Here is a 23,412-nt window from a genome sequence, read left to right on the forward strand (position 1 = left end):
TATAGCTCGATGGGGGCAGAGGGAAAACTCCTGTTGAGTTTATAAATGGGCAATGAGGGGACATAATGCCGAGCTAAAATTCACTAAAAAAACATCTCAATAGAAATTTCCTCGCTTTTTGTTATATTCCAACAAATTAAATACAATTACCTCGCTAAATCCTTTTAAGTTGATCTACAATTGTCATGTTAGTTTTAGTCATCAACACACGATTCGTTTTTCGTCATCCCTTTGTCGGAGAAATACGCGATTCAACATGCCAGTGGAACTCCGTGGGAACTAGGTTTATAATCTATTGCCAGTCAAATTTACATGAATGTGTTGACATTTTCAACTTTGATGGTACGCCTGTAACTCGATATGAAGTTGGAGACGAAGTCTAAGTTGATTGATACACGTAGCTTTCAACTATAAATAATTATGTGCCGTCTTTGTGACATCATATTTACTATTTAGGATAACTAGACTAAGAGTATCTCTAACAGACTATTTAAGTATGAAATACTCTCTATTTTAAAGAGTCAACCTTTAAAATCACATCGCAAGAGACTCTTTAAATTAACATTTTAATTTAGAGACTCTCTATAATTAAATGTACTCAAAGTATTTCAAGTTTCAAAGTCGGAAAATAATAAAATAGTCTAAAGAAAAGTTAGTTAAAATAAAAAATAAAGAAGAATAATAAATATTTTTTGGCAGTTGTAAAATTAAGTATTAAATATAAAGATCTTGTTCGAGTACTTCAAAATTTTAATTTTCTAAATTTATAGATGCTCTCCAAATGATGGAATATGTAATTGAAAATAGAGAGTTTTTGGAGATGCTCTAACTACTATGTCCATCTTTACTTTTTTTCAATAACACGATCTTCTACTTACATTTTTAGCACTCTAGCTTTTGTACAATCTCAGCTATAGCATCATAACTTGCTCATTAAGTAAATTATTGCACTCCAAGCATAATCAATTTATTATCGATCGGTTAATTGGTTTTCAGGAATGATTAAATCCTTTTTAGTACAACATAAAACTTGTCATGGAACCCTTTTAAAATTAATATTCGTTTCAATTTTTTCAAGTCTAAAGTATCAAGCCTGCCTAATATATATTGGACCAGAAAGCCTTTTATTTCCCCCACGTATTATGTTGAAGCCGAGGACATCTTCCCTTCTTCTATTATTCACATAATTGTTAGGAAAATTTACTCTCTATCTATCAACGAAGAATTAATCTATTTTTACAACTGTGGTTGACAGCATTGATGTTATCAAAATGTGGACTATTAATTTTAATAACAATTTTTGAAATGGATGAATGTGATGTTGTCAAGTATGATTATTAATCAAAATTGTCAAAAAAAAAAAATGTACAAATAGCATGATTGATCAATGAAATATATATGAAATCTGGATTATGAACTAGTCTAGATCTGTCGTTCTTATCTTGTTGTCCATTAATTGTCCTGGTACTAATATCTTAGTACTTTATTTCAATTATGAAGCGTCAAAAATTTAGTGAAACATAATAGAGCTATAAAAAATGGAAAAGAAATTCAAGAGTGTGAATTATATATCAATTGTTTGAATATGATATCATGGTTCATTAAATTTTATATTAGTGTGTATATATATCGCATTTATATCTCAAATTCTACGTAGTGAATATCATTCACAAAAGAAAGTCAGTCCGATGATCATTATTTTCCTCCTCTTCCTCATCACATGTTGATCGTTTGATTACCCCCGTAAGTGAACGGGATCGTGAGCAAGTAATATAGTAGTGTGTAGAGTGTTGAACCCATGGGAACTATGTGTTTGATCCAGTTAAAATTAATAATACCCTTAATCGAATAACAAAATCAAGTTGTGACTAAACAATATTAAATCTGGCAACTAAATTGAAGGCAAAGTAAAAATTATCAAATTCGCGAGAAGTATTGCTAAGATGTGGAATCCTAATCCATTTTTAGTATGACAATTTAAATTGATTTAAAATCATGCTTAATGGTCAATGTTCATATTTTAATTGAAAACCTTTCTTGACAGTTATGAAATATATTCTCTTCATGCTACCTTCCCATCCCTCGATGAAAGATGCAAACTTAATAATTACTAGAACACATATTGAAACCATATAAAGCATTGAGGTATATCTCTATCCTCTATCGAACATCACAATATTTATTATTTTGTGCTAATGATCCTATTATCACTCTCGATAACAACAAAATTCACAAATAATTCCACTAGTGGCCAATTAATTGAAAAGCATCAAAACGATAATAAATATCTAAACAATTAAACAATTAACGTCAATTAAATTATTCAAATTAAAAATTCATAACAAGGGTTAATCACATCCTAACAAATATGAAAAATTAGCCTAACATATTTGAATTACAAGAAATCATATATAAGTTGAAAGACATAACTCGAATTTTTGATAAATTGAGAAGATGGTGATAAATCTTGAAATCTTGAATTTCTGCAATGATTTCTTAATGAATCTCCACTTGCGCTCTCTCTCTTCTTTGTCTAATACCAAGTTTGAATCTTCACTTGATTGAATTCTTTCAAGTCCCCTTCAATTCTCTCATAAAAATAATGAATTTTCCTTCTTTGATGATGATAATTGATGAATATTGGAGTATATTATGTATAAGATATATGTATGAGAGCCCCCTTCATGTATTCTCATTGGGTATCTGTAGTGGTCGAAAATGGGTGAAAAATCACGTCTAGGAGTGGGCACTTTTTTCCAGAATCGGTGGAACCGGACCGAAACCGTTTAGAACCGATCGGTTCGGTTCCGGATCTTCTAAAAAATAATTTGATTTCGGGACAAATTTTTAAGAACCAACCGGTTCCGGTCCGATTCTCGGTTCTAGTATGGGAACCGTGGGAACCAGATGATTCTCATTGGATTTTTTCTTTTTTTTTTTGGTAAAATATATGACTCAATCTCCAACACTTTTATAAAAATATAATTGGGTTCCTTCTTAATTTTAGATTCCAGCACTTTCCGTCTTCTCTTTGATTCTTTCCTTATCTCTTCTTATAATTTATTGATTAATTGATTTTCAAGCCAAATTAGAATATTGGGTGAATCTATACCTAAATAAATTCATTTACAATATATAATTTAATTTATAAGATGCGAAATTTTTATTTTGTTTTCACTTTGATTACATGATTTTTTATTTTGTTTTCACTTTGTAAATCTATACCTAAATAAATCTTTGAATGATATGTTCGGTTCTTCTATATTTTGTTAAAAGTATCACGTTGTTAACATTTTTAGAGTTTTTATTAGTGATCATTTTATTTTGACATTTTCAATGTAAAGAATTGAATCGGAACCGATTGATTCGGTTCCACGGTTAGCTATGGAACAAATGGTTCCATTTTTAAAATTCTCATTGGTATTCAGTTCGGTTCGGTTTCCTATGGAACTAGATCAAACCGGACTGCGTCCACTCCTAATCACGTCCAAATTGTTTTTCAAAAGAGTTCCAATCGAATAAGGAAAGTTACACTCACGCGCGGATTTTTTGTCTCTACACAACAGTCAGTATTTTGAGCATAATTTTGTCTCCCGATATCTAATTGAGTTGATTCAAAATGCATTGGAAAGTTAACTAAAAGGGTTACAATTTTCCTAGAGATATATATGTTTCAATTCGGACGTTTACTATGTCTAAAATATGTCGCATCCTTGACAACAAATTTGAAAGATATATCATGTAATTGAAAATCGATTTATGGTAATATTCTGATGATATTTCATTCCTTTTTTACTTCTAATTGCATCCAATTGACTCACATCAATCTTTAAAATATCTCTTATGGTCCAATTCAACCATTGGATATTTTCAATTTGGTCCTCAACTTTGTAAGCTTCTTTCTTTCAATTTAACTTCTAACCATCGAGTTTTACCTAATAAATGAAATATACAATAAATTTGGCTATAATTGCTTTAAAGAACTATTAAATGTCCATATTTTTAGATCTACAAAAGTGTATAAAATATACTTCTCAAATACCCCTAAACTTAAACATTTTTTTGTCCTCAAACAAAACCATAAACTAATTTAACAAACACACAAACATGCAAAATATTTTGGTTGGATAATCTAGCTTTTTACCTTAGGATATGAAACTATAATATTAAATCTACGAACAGCTTCTAGATTACAATACCAAAATTAATGTCCACTTTACCAAATGCAAAATTGATGTATGTGTGAAAAATTAAGTAATCAATCATAAATACACAAGTTGTTTCAATTCCTGACCTTCTGTGGTCAAATATATCATTTTTCATCTCTCGTAAGATTCACACATCCCAAACTTATTCTTTTTCACCATTTTCCAAGCGTGTGATCTAAGGTTGAGTTTTTCATTACCATCCTCACCTTATTCAATTTAGGTGGACGTCACTAGTTGCAAGTCAACACATCAATAAATAAGGATTCTCCAATTAGTTGATTGCTTCAACCGTCAAGACTCAATTAGGCTAATAATCCTTCATTGAAAGTCAAATTTCCTCGAACAAGTGTTAGGACTTAACAAGGCATTTAGTGCATTTTTTTTATCTTTTTTTTTTTCTAGATGACTCATGTAGAAGACTTTAGGCCGATGACTTCCAAGTCAGACGATTTTAGGGCACCAAGTTTGAAAACACGATTACATGCTTAATAAACCGAGTCAAAAAGGTTTCAAAGTGAACAATTATTTTTTTCTTTCAAAGGCAACTTCATCTCTGATTGCTTTCTAAATGACCCCTATAGTGAGTTTTAGGTCGATGACTCCCAAGTCAGACGACTATAGGGCACCAGGTTTCAAGATATCCTTGTAGGCTTAATTGCTCGAATCATAAAGGCTTCAAAGAGAAGTTTTAAATTTTAAAATATATGCCTTGATTTGTGAAATGCCCTTTATCATATACCTATTGAAGAAAACTGGCCTCTAACTCAAGACTTTCACCCAATTTTATCCTGTTCATCTCAGACAATCCATACAAATTTTTTTTCACACAAGGAATCCACACTCACATCTGCATTTACCTACAATAGTAACATCACCCCAAACTGTGCTAAATTTGGTCTAAGGATGATTAATTTAGTATGATTTAAGTAAAGTATCTATGTCCAACTAAATCAACATATTAAGAGCATGAAACACTCATTTCATTATAATGTCAAACTAGATTATAGTGCGCATATAATATCAAGTTTTGCAATGTTATATAGCATGCAACATATCCACAGTTCATAAATTAACACTAAATCTCTATTTAGATCATCATTGTCGGTCAGGCTATCCAACCCATACAAGCACTCAATCTAATAAAAAAATTGTTTTTTTTAAGTAGTACTAAAAACAAATGCACAAAAACACACAAGCGTACAAAAACCAAAAAATTCAATTTTTTTTACCTCCAAACTTGAACTCGACATTGTCCTCAATGTCATAAAATAAAAGTAAGAGTATAAGAGAATGGGGAGAAAAGGAAAAAAATACTCCCCCGAAATTTTCTGTTAAATATGTGAGGCACTATGGATGACGGCTCGACAATCTCTGTCATTATACTTTTCCTTTGATTTATATTGGTTTGAGTGTTCCATGACATCATGTTCCTGTACATAGCAGTTAAATCAAACACTAAAAATCAAATAACCTAGAACATGTGCTACTTAACCCAAACAATCAAAATACCAACAATAAATTCAATAGCCTAAGTGGAGTATTAAGGATGGTGATAACCTACAAATGAAAACGTGCCAAAATCTAATGCAACCTAGTAATCAAAACAAATCTATATGCTATGCAATGCACAAAGCAAAATAAATAAAATCGTTAAAAGATTGGATTGCCTCCCAATAAGCGCTTAATTTATAGTCTTTAGTTAGACTGTACGGAGGAATTGATCATGGTGGTTTAAACATGCATCTTGACCTTTTGCACTCATTGCAATTTCCAACTTTGCATCCTCGTTTTGATTTCCAAACCTTGAACCCTCAGTTTCCCTCTCGTCCAATGCTTCCTAAATTATTAGGCTTTGTCTCCTTCGAGCCTTGTTGTACCTTTTCAGTAATATAATTGCACTCCTCCTTAACTTTTTTCATTGATCTCTCTATGTACTGGATTTTCGATAATAGTGTAGATATTGAATTCTCTTACTTATCTTCTACTCTAAATGTCAGTTCACCATTTTCAAAGTCCATGACAGCTCGGCTTATTGATAGGAAGGATCTACCCAAGATAAGTAACGCTGCATCACATGGCTCCTCTATATCTAGGACAACGAGATCAACTAGAAATATGAATTTGCCCACTTTAACGAACACGTTCTCAACTACTCCACGTGGGTATTTGATTGATCTGTCTGCCAATTGAAAGGAAATGGATGTGTCTTTCAGTGCTTTCAAACCTAAGTTTTTGTATACAGAAGAAGGCATTAGGTTAATACTTGCTCCATAATCACATAAGCAATTAAAATTTAAATATTTTCCTATCGAGCAAAGTATTTTGAGACTCTCTGATCTTGTAGTTTAGGAGGTAATTTATTTTGCAAGATGGCACTACACTCTTCATATAACTTGATGGCCTCAAAATCTGTAAGCTTTCTTTCTTTTTCTTTTTCTTTTTTTATAGGATCTCCTTCAGAAATTTTGCATAGTTTGGTATTTGAGATAAAACTTCAGTCAATGGGACATTGACATGAAGTTTCCTGAAGATATCCAAGAACTTTGCAAATTGTTCTTCCAACTTCTTCTTTTGTAATCTCTAGGGAAATGGGACCGGAGGCAGATAAGGCTTGATAGGAGTGGTTGCCTTGACCTGTAGATTTTCTAACTCTTGAGATGGAACTATTTTGTCTAGTTGTTCAGATTTATCCATCTGCTCCTCATCTATAAAATGTGACTTTTTATTTTCTGCCACCCGTCTCTCAACTGTAATTTCTGGAAGTTTAACCCGACTGCGTGTAGTGATAGCCTCAGTCTTCTCACTCTCCATAACTTTTACTGCCATTACCAGTTGTTTAGGATTTGTTTTCGCATCTGTTTGGTAGTGTTCCTTGCTGTCTTTTTTAGAGTGTTTTTGCTATTTGTCCCATATGATCTTCTAAACTCCAAATAGCAGCTCCCTGAACTTGTAAAGTCTTATTTGTTCTTTGCATGTGTCGAGTAGAGATCTCAACCAATTTAGTAATAAGATCTTCCAATGAAAACTTATTTTTAGCCTGCTGAAAACTTGGCGGTGCAGTCTGCTGTGGCGCAATCTGAGCTCCCTGATTGTTGCTCCATTGAAAACTTGAGTGATTTCTCCAGTCTGGGTAGTAGGTGTTAGGATTCTGATTGTGTTGCTGTCTTTGAAAATTTTGAGCATAATTTACATCCTCTAGTGATTGAGCAAAAGGACTACCCACGATGCAATCAACACTTTCATGATTTCCTCCACGGTGCTTGCATTTTTGTCTAACTATTTGAATGGCATTCATCTGATCCACCTTTTTAGCTAAAGCTGCTAGCTATGCTGAGATTGTTGTTAATGGACCCACATCATGTATCCTAACTACTTTCTTTACACTTGTTCTTTCAGTAGGCCACAGTACACTAGTGAATGCTAAATCCTCCATGATTTGATATACTTGATCCGTTGTTCTCTTTGTGATGGAACCATCGCATGCGAAGTCCACGTTAGCCCTGCTTGTAGGATTTAGTCCAATGTAGAAGTATTGTACTTGAAGCCACTTCTGCAATCCGTGTTGTGGGCACTGGCAAAGTAAAACCTTGTATCGTTCCCAAGCCTCTGAATAGCATTCTGAGTCCATTTGCTGAAAAGCAGTGATCTCGTCCCTTAGCTTTGCAATCCTTTTCAATGGGAAATATTTGCTAAGAAATTTCTGACTCAATTGGTTCCATGTTGTGATGCTCTGCGGTGGACAATTGCCTAACCATTCCCTTGCTGAGTCTCTCAATGTGTACAGGAAGTGTCTTAATCTAATTGCTTCCCTTGAAACCCCCGGATACTCAGTTGTTGCACACATGTCCAGAAATCTTGATATATGAGCGTTGGAATTCTCTATAGCTTTCCTAAAAAATTGTAGCGCATTTTGGAACATGTTGATGATATCTGTTCTCAAGTAGAAGTTTGTCTAATCAAATGTTGGATATACGATAATGGATGGACTTTCCACTACCGGTGGAACCATATACTCTCCCATGAGCCTTTCATTTTCATTCATTGCAGCGATACCCAAATTAGCCCCGATGGCTATTTGATTCGGATATTCGTTTGCCACGTCTTCCTCTTTTTGTTTTTGGTGTGTTTCAAGCTCTTGTCTTTTTTGAAAGTTGAATGTTCGTTCGATTTCTAGGTCAAATTGAGCAAGATCACCAATTCTCGAACTTTGAATACAAAGTCCTAAAAAAGAAAGTAAGAAACACTATAAAATTTTTCTAATTTAATAAACAAAAAAAATTCAGATTAAAGCTAAAATAAACTAAAACTAGTCAAAAAAACAATAGTTCCCAGCAACGACGCCAAAAACTTTATCGTTTGATTACCCACAAGTGAACGAGATCGTGAGCAAATAATATAGTAGTGTGTAGAGTGTCGAACCCACGAGAACTATGTGTTTGATCCAATTAAATTAATAATACCTTTAATCGAATAGCAAAATCAAGTTGTGACTAAACAATATTAAATCTAGTAACTAAATTGAAGGCAAAGTAAAACTTTATCAAATTCGCGAGAAGTATTGCTAAGATGTGGAATCCCCTTTGCTAATCTATTTTTAGTTCGACAATTTAAATTGACAAATTTGAAATCATGCTTGTTGGTCAATGTTCATATTTTAATTGAAAATATCTCTCGATAGTTATCAAATATATTCCCTTCATGCGACCTTTCTATCTCTCGATGAAAGATGTAAACATGATAAATGCATTAATAAGTGTTAGAACACCTATTGAAACCATATAAAGTATAGAAGTATATCTCTATCATCTATCAAACCTCACAATATTTATTATTTTGTACTAATGATCCTATTGACTCTCTCGATAACAACAAAATTCACAAACAATTCAACTAGTGGCCAATTAATTGAAAAACATGAAAACGATAATAAACATCCAAACAATTAAACAAATTAACGTCAATTAAATTATTCAAATTAAAAATTCATAAGAAGGGTTCATCACATCGTAATAAATATGAAAAATCAACCTAACATATTGAAATTATAAGAAATCATATATAAGTGAAAAAACATAACCTGGATTTTTGATAAATTGAGAAGATGAAGATAAATCTTGAAATCTTGAATCTCTGCAATGGTTTCTTAATGAATCTTCATTTGCGCTCTCTCTCTTCTTTGTCTAATACCAAGTTTGAATATTCACTTGATTAAATTCTTACAAGTCCCCTTCAATTCTCTCACAACAATAATGAATTTTCCTCTTTTGATGATGATAATTGATGATTATTGGAGTATATTATGTATAAGAGAAATGTATGAGAGCCCCCTTCATGTATTCTCCTGTTGGATATCTGTAGTGATCAAAAATTGGTGAAAAATTACACCCAAATTGGTTTTCAAAAGAGTTCCAATCGAATAAGGAAAGATTCATCACATAATGTAGTGTTCATCGAATTCTTCTATTATATTCAATTTATCACTCTTCAGTTTTCATTGAACCTATTTTACTATGTGAATCAATCTTAGTTAGACGAAATATTAATTTTAAGAATTCATATAACAATCGCAATAATTAGTATATGTATTTCTATACGTTATACTAATTTATAGAATTTTAGTATGTAGTCTAAATTTAAAACTTACTTCTCGATTTGTAACAAATTCGCAAAATCATTAAATTAGTGATCAAGTAATTTAAAACATTAAATACATAATTAAAATCAACACCTAAATAATGAAAAACTAGAATCTTAAATAAAAGAAATAAATGGTCACAATTAGATTACATTTTTCGCTTAAATAAAAGGCTAAGCTACTCATGATAGATGAGAAAAACAATTAACAATAATGAATCACAACACCGAATTTTGAATTGAATGAATATGTAGAGAAGTGGATGAATCTTACATAAAGTTTCTTCTCTTTCTCAAATCTTAATTTCAAATCCTAACTCTTGTTTTCTTGTTTTTTTCCTTTCATATTCTCAATCTTTAGTTCTGGTCTTCATCTCTCAATGTATGAAACTCCTTTCAAGTATCTCATTTCTTGTATTTATAGTTGCTTCCTTGTTTTTTTTTTCCCAAATTTGGAGCTTTTATGTGCTTTAAAAAGGCCAAAATTCGCTCTCTTGGTAAGTAGGTGGGCCCACATGGCACCGCGGTGCCACAACTCTGTATTGTGCAATTTAATGGTGTGTCGGCGCCATGGCGCCACCTTTCAAGTAAAAATCAGCATTGCGCATCCTTCAATATTTTTATATTAATTTTTATTTCTGATATCCGATTGAGGCAATTTAAATTGGATTGTGAAGATAACTCAAAGGGATATAATTTTACTGGTAGCTCTTTCTCAATTTGAACGTTTACTAGGCAAAAAATGAGTATCAATCTCCAGCTAAAAATTTGAAACATTTGAAAATTGATTTCTGAAAATATTTTGGTCATAATTCATTCATTTTGACTTCTAATTCCATCCAATTGACCCCTGAAATTCTCAACTATTCATCGTAATGTCCGACACAACTTTTGAACATTTACACTTTTGCCCCCAAACTTTGGACCTTGCCATTTTTCTTCTCCTTTTGCATTAATTAACACCACCTTACCAAACATATAACACAACAATAATAAACACATTAAAATATTTAATACTCATATGATACTCATCAAATACCCCAAAACTTAACAGTTTGCAAGTACTCAAGCAAACACAAAGAAAAAGAAACTAAGAAACACACAAACAAAAACTTAGCTAGATAACTTGTATTTTGACTCAATATTGAGAACATTATATCATATTTATGAACGACTTCAAAATCACAATGCAAGAGCCAAACTTTCACTTATCCAATGCAAAACACGTGTGTGTGAAGAATCAAGTGTAAAGACATGCATTCACAAGTTGGTTCAATTCTCAATCATCATTGTCAATTGTTTTCTTCCTTTGCTTGTGAAATCCACACATTTTCAAACTTGTTTTATCTCTCTCTCCCCTAGGTGCACTTCTAAAGTTTAATTTTATTGATCAATTCCTTACACTACTCTAATTTAGTTAAGTCTGATTAACAACGTCAATGAGTTATTCATATGATGATTTTTCCAAATTCTGAGTGTTTCAAGAATCAAGTTTATACCAAGTGATTCAAACTTACTAATTATTTGAGTCCCCAACAATCAGTTTTTACTTAAGCACTTATATATAATTTTTTTAATATTTTCTTTTTAGCTCAATTTTGATCTCATCATTTTTTCCTCATTTGGATCCCTATAACGACTTTTGGATCGACAACTCCCCAATTTTTGAATATTGAAAGGCACTAGATTTCAAGATATCCTATAGACTTACTATCTCGAGTAAAAAAGGTGTTGATCACACTCTATCTTCTAGCCCTTCGGCAACTATACTTCATATCACATTAGGTAACCGCTTTCGAAAACTTCTCCCTAGAAAGCGTTGTTAATAGGATCCATTTCATTATATATATATATATATATATATATACTCAGTGGAGAGGCATGTTGTCTTCTATTCAAACGGAGCTTCTTTTCATTGCATTTTCAGACTAGCATCACTCTCCACTGGACAGTCTTTGCACTCTTTGACGGCATGTTGTCTTCTCTTCAAACAGAGCTTCTTTTCATTGCATTTTCAGACTAGCATCACTCTCCACTGAACAGTCTTTGCACTCTTTGACTTCTACTTCTGCTACTTTTATTTCTTCTAGATTTTTTTTCGAGCTGACCTATTTTCTCGATCTCATATATTTCAAAACTTTCTAAGCTGTAATAGAGATTTCGTGGTTTAATTTGTTCACAATTTTCTCATAGACGACATTGATTTATTGATGGTAATACAAAATCAACTATTCCCTCACATAACTATGATTTTCTCCTCCTAAACTCACTAGTTTCGATGCACAAACTGGGAGCAATACGGGAAATAGTTACTTGAGAGAGAACTATTTGAATTGCATGCTTTACTCTTCAGAAAATGGGGGTATTTATAGATTTTCCTCCAAGTTTTGTGATGGTTTGGTCATTTAGAGAATGTGATAGATGGTGGATCCTTATTGGTTGCCTGATAACCGATTATGTTATCAATATTACGATTTATTCGTTAGCCTACGTGTATTAGCAGCCTGTAGCCAGCCTGGATGAAGGATAGATTCACTAAACAAATGCGAACCATTTTATGTTTCTATTTGATACAGAAGCATACAAATTGACAAAGAACAATAAGAAATAAGTGAGATCAAAAGGAAGAATTGAAGGCAAGAGAAATACTTTTATTCATATAATTCAGGTGTTTGTAAACATTACCCTAATTCCCTTTATATAGGAAGGACTTTGAAATTAAATAAACTTCCTATCTAAACAAATTTGAAAATAGAAGATAACATTGTCAAAATAAAACTACTATAACCTAGATAAACTCGAATTCTACTAATTATTACTTTTTCCCTTGAATAGACTTTTAGTTGTTTCCTTGTTGCTTGTTCCTCCCCGATTGAGAAAAACCCGACTCCGGCGAGGTATAGTCTAGAAAGGATCCAAAAGCTTTGGATCCAATTAACAAAATTCTTCTTCATTAATCCAAATTGATGCAGAAGCATACAAATTTATAAAGAACAATAAGAAATAAGGGAGATCAAAGGGAAGAATTGAGGGAAAGAGAAATACTTTTATTCATATAATTCAGGTGTCTGTAAATATTGCCCTAATTCCCTTTATATAGGAAGGACTTTGAAATTAAATAAATTTCCTATCTAAACAAACTTGAAAATAAAATATAACATTGCCAAAATAAAACTACTATAACTTGGATAAACTCGAATTCTACTAATTATTAGTCTTTTGCTTTGAATAGACTTTTAATTGTTTCCTTGTTGCATCACTATTACTCTATGGGATCGGAACATTTGCAGACCGTCAACCAAGTTCATGGATTAAATCATTTAACAATTGGCTCTACGGTCAGTTCCCAAAAAATTTTGTCAAAAAAAACCTATTAATTATCCCCTTAAACTACAATGCCAATATGAATTTACATATTAGTCGAATACTCTCTGTGTCAAGCGTAACTTTATTTCAATTTTCACTTGACAGCAAAAATATAACTATATTTTTATATAGGAAAACAATAAGTAAAATAAAAGCTCTTCTTGAGCTTTAAAAAATTGATGATGATGTGGATCTATATACACTTAGTGAATATAATGAAACTAGTTACAAGTTATAGTCTTGTATGGAGTTCTTTCTTTGGGAAGCTGAAAATTTTATTTCTTCCATCTTAGTTCACTTAGAAATTCAAAAACTATGAAAAACTGAAGTTAGAATCCTTTTATCCCCTCGACTCATCTGCCCCAAACATATGTCTCTTGTGGTGTAGGTTGAATTTGATGGTCTAATGTCAACATGATTGACCATTTTATCTATCTTGAAAAATATTTTATTTCACTTTTAAGAAAAAAAAAGTTTGATTCATACTTCATGCAAGAAATATTTATTATTCAAAAAGGAAAAAATGGGCATGAAAATAGACTGGCCTCTACCCTTTGCCCTTTTCTTCTCTATGGTTATTAGTAAATACAATTTATTTTTATTTATATGAAATATGTTTCATTGTATCAATAGATAGTATACAAAGATGGAGTAAAAAGACAATCCTAAAAGGAATCTGAAGCTTCATTTTTTGTTGGCCCTTTGTTGATTGCTTTGTATAATGCTTTTCCTTTTCTCTAAATAAAGCTCTATTAATGCCCGAATAGAATTTATTCCACTTCAACTCACCTCTCACACCATTTTCGAATCCATAACTACCTTCATCAACAAGACTACCTCCACCCTAGCCCTTCGTGACAACTAATATTTTAGTAATTATATTCGATACTGACACTTTCAATGTAATTTGTGTATGCTACATGTGCCCCTATCAAGTGCACAAGTCCTAACTCCTCAACTTGTTTTCATTCACCTAACTAAAAAGATCTGAACTCTTTCTTAATTATGTATAATACTTGTCGAGTCTGGCATTAACCATATCATCTAAAAATTAATTGTTCAATGAAGATATGCTAAACACTTTATGATATTCGTCCATCATTGTTTCAATTACCTAACTCATGAGCTTCATAATGGCCTTTTTGCCCCCCACCAATACAAACTAATTTCATGTATCAAACATATCATTAGAATTAGGTCTTCATAGTGGCATTTCTGCTTCCACCAATACAAGCTAATTTCATGTATCAAATATATCATTAAAGTTAGGTCATTGACTCGCATTTTTGCTCCACCAATACAAGCCAATTTTCACGCATCAAATATATCATTAGAGTTAGGTCATCGAGTCGCATTTTTGCTCCCACCAATACAAGCTAATTTCACGTATCAAATATGTCATTAGTGCCTCGAGTGAAACGTTTTGATTAGTGCTTCTTCTTCTTTTGTCTTAAATTATCCTTCAAGATTTCATGTGAACTCTTGTCTGGGCTTTATTTCTCTTTTTGGCTTTATATATAATATATAATTAGGTTCTCATTCCCAAAATAATTTTACTTTATCAACGTGCTGACCTCTACTAATCAAAGTAACCCATGCTAGTAGCTTTTGATGTCTACAAAGCCATGTTATTTTCTTTGCAATTTTTTGAATTTAACTATGTTTCTCAAAAGTAAAAAATAAAAATGAAAAAAATGCATTTATAAAAGTGGAAAACTGAAAGAAGAATAATGTAAATACCAAAATTGAACTTTTGTTAAAGCAATAGGGTAAAGATGGGAAAAAAATTCAAAGCTAAAGAGAACTCTTTTCCCACGCCCCCCACTAACATTAGCAACATCTTTATTGCAGTGACAAATATTAATTTAAGGAAAAAAAATCTTTTCAGTATTTGGCGAGAGAAGGAAAACACTTAGAAATATTAATTGCGCTAGACCAGCTTGTCTAAAACTTAAGTTATTAAAATGAAAAATAAGTGTATATTTTGAGTTAATTGTTCCAATGGTCATTGAACTTAGACTCATGTTTTTGCTTGGTCACTGAAATTTAAAAAATCGAGTTTACTGAACTTTGAAAAATATTCTTATACATTATTCATTGTAAACTCAATACTTTTCAAAGTTCAACATTTATACTAGTAAGTGATGTACTTATTTTACAAAGTTTAGTGACCAAAACTCGACATTTTAAATTTCGATGAACAATCGAAGATATGAACCTAAATTCAGTGACCAAAATTCAACATTTTAAATTTCAGCGACCAATAAAAAAATATGAGCCTAAGTTCAATGTCTATTGGAACAATTAATCCGTATATTTTTATTTCTCTTCTTTCATGAAAAAGTTGATATATGAAGTTTGTATAAATAATCATCTTATCTTGAAATTTAAAATATTGTATCTACATCAATGCTAAAATTCAAAATGGTTAATTATTTTTCATGAGATTTCTAGAATGAAGACAAAAAGTTAAAACCTTAGCACGACATAAAGATAGAGACGTAATTATCATATTAAAGCACATACAATTATTTCTCAAAATTAATCTATGGTTAAAAGACGAGAGGACACAAGGAAATGATAGTTCACACCTAATAAATTTAAGTGGTTTAATACATTAGATGAACTCTAAATTTATTTTACTTATTAATTTCCCTTCTTGAATGATCTTATTTTTGAGCAAAAACAATATTGTTTCGTACCATTAGAAAGTAGCCAAGCAAGTTTGTCACAAGCACATGAATGCACTGTTTAAGCAGAACGACAAACCCGAGTCCCTAAATTCGAGTATGATATGTTTGATATATTGAATAGAAAAAAACACTAACATCTCATCGAAATTATCCTGAGCCCCTATTTTTATTTAACTAAAAATTTAATTTTTAGTTAATTTTGATAAAAGAATGAAATTCAAGATTTGAAAAATTCATAAAATTGTGAATTCCATAAAATATGTAAATTAATTATTGACTTATGCAAATATTTTTGTTAATTTTTCTAAATAAACCAAACAAGGCTTAATTTGTAGAATTGAACTTAACAAATATATATGAGCTGTGCTTGTGTACAGCAAGACACACAGCCTCTCACATGAGAGGGCCTAGCGTTGATCGCAAGCACACGATCAGCGCAGGGTTGTCTTATGTGAGGACTACGATCAGTGCTGGACCCTCTCATGTGAGAAGGTTGTACAATCAGAATAACCCAATATATATTTAGTATTCAAAATTATGGACCCGAAATCTTGAAAAAGATCTTTGGAAACGCGATTAAGAATGAATAATCAGAGTGGTGTTTATTCGTCTCATCATGAACCAATGAGTAAATTACTGGACGAACATTCTGTTATATCCAAAGACCGAATGTTGCAAGAACATATTAAAGATAAAGCTGGAAAAAAGCATTGATTACCAAAAGCAAAAGCATACTCGTTTATGTTTTCGAACGTGTACTTTTCAATGTTATGTCCAATCTGCACCACTAATTTACATGTTAGACATTTCCAGAATAGAAGCTGTGGAAAATACTTTAGGATTGTTTATGCGGGCACAATTGTTAAAGTTACAGAATTTAACATGTATGTCGTCATAGACAATGAAATGGATAAGACTTATCCGAAGACCAATTGATACATTTTGTCACGTAACTATTTACCTAAACCATTTGTACTCGAGCGTGTATACCTGGGAAGGGACCCCACGCCCAATAAATGCTTCCAGCCAACCTCCCATGTGAAGGACATGTATACCCCTGTGCACGTGTAGCCCAACCCTAATTTTATTCAATTTTATCCTCGTTCAAACTTGTTCGAATTTACTTTCACTACTTGAGTTGAGAGTCAAATCGCTCAAGGCTTCAAACTATGACATATGAAGTCCCTGTTTGGTCAAGATTAAAATTTAAATTTTAATCTAAATTAAAACTAATTATTGATTTTAAATAAATATTTTATGAAACTCACAGCTCTTCAAATACACTTTTCATCAACTTTAATCAAAATCTGTTAAAAATTTAATTTTAATTTCCACCTGACAAGTGCTAAACAGTTAGATGACATTGTTCATATCGAAGTTCAAGGAAGAATGTCGAAGTACTATAAAGCCATGTATTTCCCAAATTTCGAGAACAATAATAAACTTATAAATTAATATAGCAAGTCTGAAAATGATCATTAGCCACAAAAGTACCACACTCGTCGTACAAAGACGTTGAGTTTGACATGACAAGCAGAGTATAGTTTCTTTAATTTTTACATTGTACTCCCCCGTCCCTAGCAGAGGTGAATTTCTTTTGAATCATGCTACAGAACTCGGGATAAAATCCCGGGTTCTGCTCCAGGGCCGAGGTGGCAATCACCTCGGCCCTTGAATCCAGTGGCCGAGATTTGGCCACCTCGGCCCTGGATCGGAGCCCGAGATTTCTGCAGCTTTATTCATTTATTTTTTCTGAATTTTTGACATGACAAGCACCATCCTCATATATTGTTTTATATTCATTATTAGTAAAACATGCCACCTGCTGTTGTTTAAAATAATAATAATAATAATAAATAAATAAATCTTGAAGTTGGGTTCTGCTGATATTTGTGAACCCTGATATTTGTTTCAAAAATTATGCATGTACCGAATATTTAATGGAAAATGAATCACAAATTAATTACAAAATAAGCAAACCTCATTATATATATCCAAGAACAGCATGGATTCCAAAGATCACCCACGTATAGAAAAAGGAAAAGTAAGAGGTCTGTTCATTATTCATTTTGCTTTATCTTTACTGCTTCTTTCAACCCTCGAACAGTCACTTTAATTGGCTCTCTTTACCCCGATTTTAAGCACAAACCACACACCCAAAAGTCCCCACATGATACACACAGAGTCATCACACTCTTTCCTTGTCTTCTTCTGTTTATAAATAAATCCAGAAGACGCAGACAAAATCAAAATTTCACAAGCCTGAAGAAACAAAACATTGGTAATTTGTAACAGTCCAACATGGAATTATTGTCACAAATGTGGTCTTTTATAGGCCTTCTCACAGTCCTCCAAAACATACTGCCTACACAGCTTCTCTCATTTCTGCATTCTGTCTATGAATCCCTTCATGATTTCTTTAGCCCGTATTCTTACTTCGAAATCCCAGAATTCAATGGCTACTGCGGGATTGATGTAAATGATCTCTACCGCCATGTGAATCTCTACCTCAACTCCATCAACACCTCCACCACCTGCCGCCGCCTCACTCTCTCCCGCTCCAAATCTTCTAACAGAATTTCATACACTGTTGCACCCAACCACACTGTCAATGACTCCTTCAAAGGCCACCACCTCTCTTGGACTCACCAGGTTGAGACTGTCCAAGATTCCCTTGATGAAAAACGTAGTTTCACTCTCAAACTTCCCAAGCGCCACCACATGATTCTCCTTGATCCGTATTTAGAACATGTCACAACAAGTGCAGAAGAATTTGAGAGAGTTTCGCGGGAGCGCAGGCTCTTCACCAACAATGGACACAGTTCTTTTGAGTCGGGATGGTCCTCCGTGCCCTTTCACCACCCTTCCACATTTGACACACTTGCACTCGAGCCGGAGTTGAAGAAACAGCTTACAGATGATCTAACGGCATTTTCTGAAGGCAAAGATTTTTATCACAAAATAGGACGCGCATGGAAACGTGGATATTTGTTGCACGGACCACCAGGGTCAGGAAAATCCAGCCTCATTGCCGCCATGGCTAATTTTCTATGCTATGATGTGTATGATCTTGAGCTTAGTAAAGTCTCAGACAATTCTGAGCTAAGGGCTTTGCTCATACAAACTACAAGCCGTTCGATCATAGTGATTGAAGATATAGATTGTTCGATTGATTTAACAGGGGACAGAATAACAAAGAACAGGAAATTACCATCAATGCCTAAGAATGGCCGGCATGGACATGACAATGGAGAGGATAATGGGCGGGTGACTTTATCAGGACTGCTTAATTTCACTGATGGGCTATGGTCATGCTGTGGAGAAGAGAGAGTGATTATTTTCACTACAAACCACAAGGACACTGTCGACCCAGCGCTGATTAGATGTGGACGCATGGATGTGCATGTTAGCCTCGACACGTGCGGCATGCATGCCTTCAAGACCTTGGTAAAGAACTACTTGGGGGTGGACTCACACATGCTGTTTGACGTTGTGGAGAGTTGCATAAGATCAGGTGGGGGCCTTACGCCAGCCCAGATTAGTGAGATCCTATTAAGGAACCGTAGAAATGCTGACGTGGCAGTTAAAGCAGTTATATCTCTCATGCAAGCAAAGATTTTAGGAGCTAACATGGACATAATCGAGGGTGGAATGGAATATGATGACATGGCAAAGTCACCGGACAACCTTGACCGTGGGTCAACTGAGTCTCCACAGGAGAAAAAAAGGCGGGAGAGATCTAATTCTTGGGAGAGTAAAGCTAAATTCCTTGTAAGACTCAAGTCTCTAACAAAATCTGACTCTGGAAGAAGGGGAATTTGAAGTTAGAACCCTTCTTGAGCTTATGCATATGAATTATGACATAAATTTAGTGGTTCAGCTAATATTAAGGGCTCATCAATAAAGGTCTTACTAATAGAAGTACTAATTTCGAGGATTTTATATATATTCCAATTACAAAAGCCCCAAAGCCAATAGTTAGTGTTTCCAACAACTCTTTGTTTCTCACAATAGTACTCAATAAAGATCCATATGTACTAAAATTAATTATTGCAGGCTGTAAAGAATTAAATGAAGTAATAGAGGTCTTAAAAATCCATTTGTGTACTGAATTTGAGCCTTTGCTCGTTCGTGTAAAATTAATTAAAAGTTACTAAAAGTCAAAAATTAATTTCTATCATGCATTCAAAACTACTACCTATTTATTAATCACACATTTCATAAAATTGAATAATATTTCTAGTAAAAATTTACAAATAATTTTACACACACGCGCGATGATATTGCAGCAAACAAAAATGAAGTGATGATGTCTTGCAGTCTTATTTACTTGTATTTCATCAATCAAGTGTATAAGATTACGACTCTAAAGGGTGAAAAGAGCTGTGGAAAAATGAAATCAAATCTCAAGAAAAATTTTCAGGGGCACAAAAAATCCGATCACATGTAAAAATGCAGAAGAGAAAGATGTATGAACTCAAATCTCAAGAAAAATATTCAGGGGCACAAAAAATCTGACCACATGTAAAAAAGTAGAAGAGGAAGCATGTATGTGCGCATTTGGGAAGTTAATAAATTATGAATATCGAGTCTCGGAATATTTATCGGTGTGAGTAGAGACTAATTTTCCATTGTACTACGTCTGGAAATAAGGAAAACCTTATTGTCATCACTCATTGCCATTAACTTTGATACATAGTATTTAAGGAACCGTAGAAATGCTGACGTGGCAGTTAAAGCAGTTATATCTCTCATGCAAGCAAAGATTTTAGGAGCTAACATGGACATAATCGAGGGTGGAATGGAATATGATGACATGGCAAAGTCACCGGACAACCTTGACCGTGGGTCAACTGAGTCTCCACAGGAGAAAAAAAGGCGGGAGAGATCTAATTCTTGGGAGAGTAAAGCTAAATTCCTTGTAAGACTCAAGTCTCTAACAAAATCTGACTCTGGAAGAAGGGGAATTTGAAGTTAGAACCCTTCTTGAGCTTATGCATATGAATTATGACATAAATTTAGTGGTTCAGCTAATATTAAGGGCTCATCAATAAAGGTCTTACTAATAGAAGTACTAATTTCGAGGATTTTATATATATTCCAATTACAAAAGCCCCAAAGCCAATAGTTAGTGTTTCCAACAACTCTTTGTTTCTCACAATAGTACTCAATAAAGATCCATATGTACTAAAATTAATTATTGCAGGCTGTAAAGAATTAAATGAAGTAATAGAGGTCTTAAAAATCCATTTGTGTACTGAATTTGAGCCTTTGCTCGTTCGTGTAAAATTAATTAAAAGTTACTAAAAGTCAAAAATTAATTTCTATCATGCATTCAAAACTACTACCTATTTATTAATCACACATTTCATAAAATTGAATAATATTTCTAGTAAAAATTTACAAATAATTTTACACAAACACGCGATGATATTGCAGCAAACAAAAATGAAGTGATGATGTCTTGCAGTCTTATTTACTTGTATTTCATCAATCAAGTGTATAAGATTACGACTCTAAAGGGTGAAAAGAGCTGTGGAAAAATGAAATCAAATCTCAAGAAAAATTTTCAGGGGCACAAAAAATCCGATCACATGTAAAAATGCAGAAGAGAAAGATGTATGAACTCAAATCTCAAGAAAAATATTCAGGGGCACAAAAAATCTGACCACATGTAAAAAAGTAGAAGAGGAAGCATGTATGTGCGCATTTGGGAAGTTAATAAATTATGAATATCGAGTCTCGGAATATTTATCGGTGTGAGTAGAGACTAATTTTCCATTGTACTACGTCTGGAAATAAGGAAAACCTTATTGTCATCACTCATTGCCATTAACTTTGATACATAGTATGAACATTTATCTCAAGCTAGTATGAACATTTATCTCAAGCTGTTTTGCTGCTGCTGCTAAGTACCATTTTAATGGGTTATGGTTTGCTAACCATTGAAAACATTTTTTTCCCCTTCTTAAGATTAATTAGTCACCTAAGATGAGTGTCTAATGGAAAAATGATTCATTCGTCCCCACAATTACTGTTGTGATCTCAGTTGTAACTATAAATTATTGAATTCCAAGTATTCAACATAAGATTCCACACTTCAGCTATCTAATCATCAATCTATTTTATCTTTCAAATACAATCAGTCATATCAATTGAGCATTTAGGCCTATCAAAACTAAGAAATTTGGAGTTCCTAGTGTTGGGAGTAGGCTTAAAATCTCAAAATAATCAGTTTTCTTTGAGACCAAAAAGTATTTGATGCTTGAACTCCCTAAAGATGATGGATTTTACTCTTGAATCTGCACAGAAAAACCTAAGGATTTATCCTTGTAGCCAGCTTTAGTGGCGTGGCCCTCCTCACCAAGCTAGCAAACCTTCTTCCAAGCAAGATCACACACCCGTGACACCTCAAAGAATTTGAGCAAGCAATTAAGGGTACATTACTCGCTTAGGATTCAGGAACTCGTTTCATGATTGTGTAAAGTATTATTCCTGAAACGAGTTCCTGAATCCTAAGTCATCAACGTGGTCTCATTCAATTTTATCTAAAACATGTCATTGTTCTTATTTCCCAAAACTAGACAAATCGAAGAGAACAATACAATAATACGTTCAACTTTACCCACCGGTTGTGAACGATAAGCATGCCTCACTATACTTGACCAATCAAGTATTGATGTGTAACATCTCTTGCAATCATAGAGACTTAGATTAATAACTCAAATTTAATACACTGATAGGTGATAAATAAAAGTATTATTTTTAATTTCGTCTACATTAAAAAAAATAATAATAAAAATAAAAAATAGAAATAAAATAAAAACACAAATTTAAGAGAATCAAACTAACAATATGGATATATTCCATAATCACAACATAAATATACAGAAGATAGGTCATAGGACATAATAAGCAATGTGAACTTCAGGAATCAACTCAATGTCAACATTTATAAGTTAAACCCATTTTACTGATTCTGAAGAAGAACGAGGGCAAAAACAGGCATTGATTTTGTTTCAATTACCTGTACTAAGAAACTGAAACTGCCCCTAAAATCATGGATTCAATGAAGTCCAATCAGTTATGAATTTATGCTGCATTTAAATTGCACAGATACCATCACATGGCCTCCCTCAATTCAAGAAATAATACAAGAATGAAAAATATTATTAAAACGTACGTCTACTTTTCGCTGAAATGGAACAAAATCCAGATGACCCATCAGAACTTCCATCGGCCGCCACCTCCACCTCCACGGCCATATCCTCCTTCCTGCTGCCACCTCCGCCAGTTCGACACAGTCTTCACCCTACTTACCCTTTTCAAACCCCCTCCCAGCTCGATATTTCGAAGGTGAATTTGGATTTTATTACTCTAAACTTTTATCAGATAATCATTTGTAAACCGTCGCTTTGGCCGAGTGGTTAAGGCGTGTGCCTGCTAAGTACATGGGGTTTCCCCGCGAGAGTTCGAATCTCTCAGGCGACGATTTGTTTTCCCCTTTCTCT

The 23,412-nt window shown here is 33.2% G+C and overlaps 2 protein-coding genes, 1 long non-coding RNA gene and 1 other non-coding gene across 5 annotated transcripts; 2 read left to right on the forward strand and 2 right to left on the reverse strand.

The window, feature by feature from the left end:
* Nucleotides 1-7,092: 7,092 nt before the first annotated feature.
* LOC111383715 lies at nucleotides 7,093-8,052 on the reverse strand. The gene is made up of 2 exons (XM_023007854.1): nucleotides 7,654-8,052; nucleotides 7,093-7,533 (listed from the first exon to the last, which is right to left on the reverse strand). Exons 1-2 carry the CDS (start codon nucleotides 8,050-8,052, stop codon nucleotides 7,093-7,095), a joined length of 840 nt encoding a protein of 279 aa, XP_022863622.1.
* Nucleotides 8,053-17,790: 9,738 nt separating this feature from the next.
* On the forward strand, nucleotides 17,791-21,245 carry LOC111383694 (AAA-ATPase At4g30250-like). 2 transcript variants are annotated; one of them, XM_023007823.1, is made up of 2 exons: nucleotides 17,791-19,458; nucleotides 20,609-21,245. In XM_023007823.1, the coding sequence occupies exons 1-2, from the start codon at nucleotides 18,203-18,205 to the stop codon at nucleotides 20,871-20,873; spliced, it is 1,521 nt and encodes a 506-aa protein (XP_022863591.1). In that variant the 5' UTR covers nucleotides 17,791-18,202; the 3' UTR covers nucleotides 20,874-21,245. The 2 variants fall into 2 exon arrangements, with proteins under 2 accessions (XP_022863591.1, XP_022863593.1); XM_023007825.1 differs by lacking the exon at nucleotides 20,609-21,245 and having other exon boundaries at nucleotides 17,793-20,095.
* A 1,498-nt stretch (nucleotides 21,246-22,743) lies between these two features.
* On the reverse strand, nucleotides 22,744-23,412 carry LOC111383695. Its single transcript, XR_002700781.1, has 2 exons — nucleotides 23,085-23,412; nucleotides 22,744-22,998 (listed from the first exon to the last, which is right to left on the reverse strand). It is a non-coding gene; the product is annotated as an uncharacterized LOC111383695 (long non-coding RNA).
* Nucleotides 23,311-23,392, forward strand: TRNAS-GCU. The gene has a single exon. It is a non-coding gene; the product is annotated as a tRNA-Ser (tRNA).

The sequence above is a fragment of the Olea europaea genome, unplaced genomic scaffold, assembly GCF_002742605.1.
Source record: "Olea europaea var. sylvestris unplaced genomic scaffold, O_europaea_v1 scaffold274, whole genome shotgun sequence".
Lineage (NCBI taxonomy): Eukaryota > Viridiplantae > Streptophyta > Magnoliopsida > Lamiales > Oleaceae > Olea > Olea europaea.

Excerpts from the sequence above, each read along its gene's own strand:
- LOC111383715 (XM_023007854.1), bottom strand. The coding sequence starts at position 8,052 with ATGTGTGCAACAACTGAGTATCCGGGGGTTTCAAGGGAAGCAATTAGA. Across the intron at positions 7,534-7,653 it reads CAAAGAGAACAACGGATCAA|CTAGCAGCTTTAGCTAAAAA; the intron begins GTATATCAAATC and ends ATCTCAGCATAG.
- LOC111383694 (XM_023007823.1), top strand. The coding sequence starts at position 18,203 with ATGGAATTATTGTCACAAATGTGGTCTTTTATAGGCCTTCTCACAGTC. Across the intron at positions 19,459-20,608 it reads ATTAGTGAGATCCTATTAAG|GAACCGTAGAAATGCTGACG; the intron begins GAACCGTAGAAA and ends ATAGTATTTAAG.